The sequence below is a fragment of the Brassica oleracea genome, chromosome C5 (genome assembly GCF_000695525.1).
Source record: "Brassica oleracea var. oleracea cultivar TO1000 chromosome C5, BOL, whole genome shotgun sequence".
Lineage (NCBI taxonomy): Eukaryota > Viridiplantae > Streptophyta > Magnoliopsida > Brassicales > Brassicaceae > Brassica > Brassica oleracea.
In genome coordinates this window covers 3,315,756-3,320,977 of record NC_027752.1, presented here as the reverse complement: position 1 = coordinate 3,320,977, position 5,222 = coordinate 3,315,756, and the positions used below count along the sequence as shown (strand labels likewise).

General features: G+C 37.2%; 1 protein-coding gene across 1 annotated transcript; it reads right to left on the bottom strand.

Annotated features, from left to right (window-relative positions):
• Positions 1 to 1,201: 1,201 nt before the first annotated feature.
• On the bottom strand, positions 1,202 to 2,895 carry LOC106293380 (UPF0725 protein EMB2204-like). Its single transcript, XM_013729064.1, has 6 exons — positions 2,788 to 2,895; positions 2,542 to 2,688; positions 2,183 to 2,470; positions 2,016 to 2,102; positions 1,509 to 1,925; positions 1,202 to 1,260 (listed from the first exon to the last, which is right to left on the bottom strand). The coding sequence occupies exons 1-5, from the start codon at positions 2,842 to 2,844 to the stop codon at positions 1,560 to 1,562; spliced, it is 945 nt and encodes a 314-aa protein (XP_013584518.1). The 5' UTR covers positions 2,845 to 2,895; the 3' UTR covers positions 1,202 to 1,260; positions 1,509 to 1,559.
• Positions 2,896 to 5,222: the final 2,327 nt, after the last annotated feature.

The window sequence follows — 5,222 nt, the reverse complement described above, 5'->3', positions numbered from 1 at the left end:
TAAAGAAATTAACGAGTGCAGTAGCTCAGTTTTGGTGGAGTCCAGGTGGAAGTACAAGAGGTATGCACTGGAAATCATGAGATAAATTATGCGAACATAAGGATAATGGTGGGCTAGGATTCAAGGACTTGACTGATTTTAATACGGCGATGCTTGGAAAGCAGTTGTGGAGGCTGATCGAGAAGCCAGATGCCCTTTTCTCTCGAGTTTTCAAAGGACGGTATTACAGGAATGCTTCACCCTTGTAACCGATTCGCTCATATTCCCCGTCATATGGCTGGAGGAGTATTATCTCTACTAGATCTCTGATTTGTAAAGGAATAATCAAAAGGGTTAGAACATGATCATCTATTTCAGTATGGAATGATCCCTAGATCCCATCCACTCGCCCGAGACCAGCTAACAAAAACCTTCATAACAGTTACCCAGACCTCACAGTGGATTCTCTCGTTAAACAGAAATCCCGAACATGGAATCTACAGGCATTTAGGACTTTGGTGGAATCACACGATGCAAAAATGATTGAAAGTATTTCTTTGAGTAGAACTCAGATGGAAGATAGGAATGGATGGCACTTCATCAATAATGGGAAATATACAGTACAATCAGTTTGCTTGTTTGTCGTCATCTTTGGCGGAAATCAATGAAGGATCAGATCTACTATGGTCCTTTATCCCCAAATTCTTATGTCACGGGATATCATGGTGTAATGGTTGTTTCAGTGGAAGAGTACAAAAGAGAACTGTGTTGTGTGCAAATTGAGCAATGGAAGGCATGTAGGCAACGGTGGGTATGTTCGGGTTCCACTTAGGGTTATGTTGATGGTGCTTAGAGCTGAAGGTGAGCATGAAGAACACATAAGAGATGATCAAAGTCCTCAACATGTTCTTTCCAACTTTGTGTGCCCTATAATCCGCAAGCGGCGTGTGAAGGTAAAAGCATTGCGTTTGAGTTTACATTAAAAAAAAGGGTTAATTCTAGAAATACAAAAATTTACTTGGATTGTGGCTTTTCAGAATCAGAATGGCAGTAGTAGCAAGTGATCGTGTGTTACACATTATCTCTCTTACAAGTAAGATTCTTTATCATATTTCTTTGTATGGCCACTTTCTTTGTTGATATTTTTAAATGGATATTTTTTCTTTGACAGCAAGCAATGCTGACGTTTCAGAATCATCATCCACCAAGTTAGCCAATCCGATCTGAAGAGTAACCACATGATCTGAAGAATGATTGATATCATGTAAAGAGATGTCTTAACTCTCATCGTACCACTTTACGCATCAGTGTGCAGAGATCTTTTTGATACATTCATTGATAAACACATCTGAGACCCAATGTTCCTCTAAAAGAAAAAGAATGTCGGGTCACCAATCATTCAGTCTTTTTTTATCAAATTGCAGACATAATATGACAAAATAGATGAATGCATAAAAAAGTCAAATTTTTTTTGTAAGAAAAAAAAAAGTCAAGACATAAGTGCTGAACTAAGAGACTGATCCACTTAACACACAAAAAGCACAAAATAACATAGTAATAGTACTCGGATAAATCACTGATCAACGAGTGGTCGAAGAAGAGCGGATGCCACGTTTCCTGTAGACATCGATCCCCAAACGCCAGGCTCCGCAAACACCTAAACGTTTCTTGAGCAGTGCAAATCTCTTCTTGTCTTTTTTTTTCTTCTTCTTCTCCTTCTCCTCAGAAAAGCTCCAATGCTTACCTTGGAAAGTCAATGATCGTGAAGACTCCTCGTAGACCCGTCTAATGATGGCTTTGCGGTAACACGGCTCACCAAGCCGATCCTTGGCCAAGTCTTTGTATACCATGTAGACGACAAGGCTCTTGGAGTCGAGACTCGGCGGATCCGCATCACTGAGACTTCGAATGGCCACTTGCTCAATGTAGAAATCAGAGAGTTGGCTCTGCAAAAAAAAAAAGACAAAAGAAAATTTCATGATCGGCAATAATCAATAGAACAAACAACAATGCAAAAAAAATAAAATAAAACTTACCTCAGTCATACCCCTATGGCAGGTACTGTGTGCAAGATCCAAATACAAACGAACCCAATCAGTGTTTCGCAGCTCGTGTTCATTCAACTACAAAAAGTCAATGAAAACACACATGAATAGGGGAAATCAAAATTGTGTTTAATAGGTGTTAATTCAATTGTGTTTACCTTGTAAAAACGCCGCTGGGCAAACATCTCTGAGGAGGGCCAGCGAGGCAGAGGACTACACGTGTAGGTTGGTCGGCAAAGTCGAGGCTGCTCCTCTGAACATCGGGGTCTAGCTATGGGGACCGAGATATCCAGACAACCAATGCGGTTTTCACTAACAAGCGCATGGAAAGGAAGCGTACGACCAGAATCTGGACAGTCTGCAAACAGGGAGAGGTAGTAAGGGGCAGCACCGCAATTCATTCCCCTGTTGTAACTCTTTAAGTGTAAGAACTGAATGTTAGTCCCCTGAAACAAGATAATCTCAAATGTATCAGAAAAATACTGATAAAAAGATTTGAAACAAGATTATATATTACCTCTAACAGATTGTAACGATGAAGTCCCAGCTGGGCATAAACCTTAACAAACGCTTCATCTTCAGGGTGCCAGTACCGCGCGTGCTCAAAGTGTATCAACCCATGTTTACGAGATGACATAGGACCATCAGTGGGTAAATCAAAACCCTAATTAAGGAATAAAATTATCAATTTAGGTTTGCAATTTCTTACCAAACAAATCAAATCATAGACGAGATTCCAACAAAAAAGGAAAGAAAAACTTACATCGAACTTTTTTACTTGAGGACGACCGTCTTCTCCCTCTCCTCTTTGGCAAGCCATGAGATTGTTTTTCTTAAGTTACGTTTTGATCGATACTTGGTGTAGAAGCTTAACCTAAGACAACATTGTCTTATATTAGAACTATCCTCTCCCGCTCTCCCTTACTCTATTGATTGACAAAAAAGGATCGTATTCATATAGCCTTTGTGATTCTAATCACCTTCCTATTTCAGCGACTGGGCCTCTATTTCCTGGGCATCTCTTTCAATTATGAGATTCAATCTAACTTTGTGTTTCTTTGTTTGGAGTTCCTTCTGGGCTTGTTTTGTTCCTAAAAGTATACCTTTTAAAATAAAATTTTGTTTCAATATGTTTAAAGTTTTATATACAATTTTATTTTTTATTAATTAGCAATAATGAATTGCAAACTTTTTAAAAAATATACTTTAAAAAATACTATTGATTCAGAATTATGAGAAATTGATAATACAAAATAACATGTTTATTATACAAAAAAAATATGTTTTCATAAAAACACATAAACATATACTCCTTTCTGTTTCATATTAAGTGTCGTTTTGGGTCTGTGCACACGGATTAAGGAAACAATTAATTTTGTATATTTCCTATACAAAAACACAATTACCAATACACCTAACCATATTTCAACCAATAGAAAAATAAATTACTGAATAAAACTAATAAATTTTACATTGAAAATCGAAAACGACACTTATTTTGTAACGAAAAAATTCTCTACAACCACACTTATTCAGAAACGAAGGGAGTATTAAAAAAAAATAAAGAATATTATTCAGCATGCACGCGGCACGCCTGACCAATGTATCCTTATGCCCAAAAACTGTGTGTTATATAGCTAAAACATAAAACTTTTTTTTTTTGTCAACTTCTGATTTTATTAAATATAAAGAATATAAACATTACATAGAATGAAACATGTGTAGCATAGCGAAATAATCTTCCCTACATGGCGTAACTGGGACATGCTATCTCGACCCTTCGCTTCACCGCCGGTGGAAATCCCTACCACTACCAGCGACGAGGCTTCAATCTACTCCTCATCTTGAAACTTTATTTCGCCTTGATCTTTTACTCTTCATATTCAATCTTTCGCTACCAACCACCGCTAAAGGCTTGAATCTCTTACAACCGCCGGTGAATTAGAACTGAGAAACACCAATTGATTCAAGTAAGAGACTCTTTATTGGTCCATTTTTATAAAAGATGCCAATTTCTACTGAATCCTCCTTAAATCAATTGAATCTATCTAAAATCACCATCGTCCTTTTCATCTGAGTTGCTCCACTTTCATGTTGACATATTAACTCTTAATCAATAAGAGATAAAAAAAGCCTCATAGAAAAGGGATCTGTGCCCAACCAACAAAGAAGTAGAGATTCAGACTCAAGCAAACGGAATATAAATTAACCATGCGAAAGATTATTAAAACTCAACCCAGAATCAAAGAACATAACAAATCCATGAAAAAAAAGATACAAGGAAAGAAAGGTACAGCGAGTCGTAGCGGGAGGGACGTCAGGATACCACGGCCCACGGGCAAGCCAAGAAAGATCGATCTGGATCGAATGTATTATACAAACCAAAAAAAACAGACTCTTTCTCCCTCTAATCAATTTCTTTCCCTCTGAAAGATAATAATGTGGTAAGAGGGAAGAAGAAATAGTCTTGCCCGCTAAAAACATAAAACTTAAATCCAAATTGTAATCAGTTAAACGAGTATTAATTCAGCGACCATATAAGTTAGTTATTTATATATCGGTATTTTCCTTTGTTTTTCTAGAGTACATTGGTTACCGCGTGATAGTTCATGCACCACGTGATTGATTTTTGTGTTCTGACTTCCGAAGCTATTAAATTGCGTGAACATCTCTTGGAAATTGTCGACAAAGAAAAATAGCTATATTATACGCAAACGCTACTATCCAAAGGAAGATACTTAAAGAAAGATAGCTTATCAACCACATTCTTCGGTCGACCACATGACGTGATCTGTCAAGTTGCTGATCGCAAGTCGTTAATGGGTCCCGCTTCTAACTTTGCATTTGGCTTTGACGCGTCTTCAAAAGAACAACTTCCACAACGGCACAAATTATTTGTGGGACTCGTCTTTGATTTTGTTTCCAAGTTATATGAGTATTTGTTTCTACAAAATTTGTCGCAGTTAGGAATCCGCGAAAATGTTGAGTTTCGTATAATACTCAGACAAGTTCAAGAGAAGAGAAGTTAAGGTCAGGTTTCAATAGTTCAAGTTCGATTATCTCTTTCTTGTGTTTTAACTTGAGCATTAATTAGTGTGGTGTTTTAACTCTAGCATTAATTATGGTTCTTGATCTTATCTTTCAAATTTTAAGTGTAATGTTTCATTAAACTTAAGGTCAGGTTGATAACAACTACAC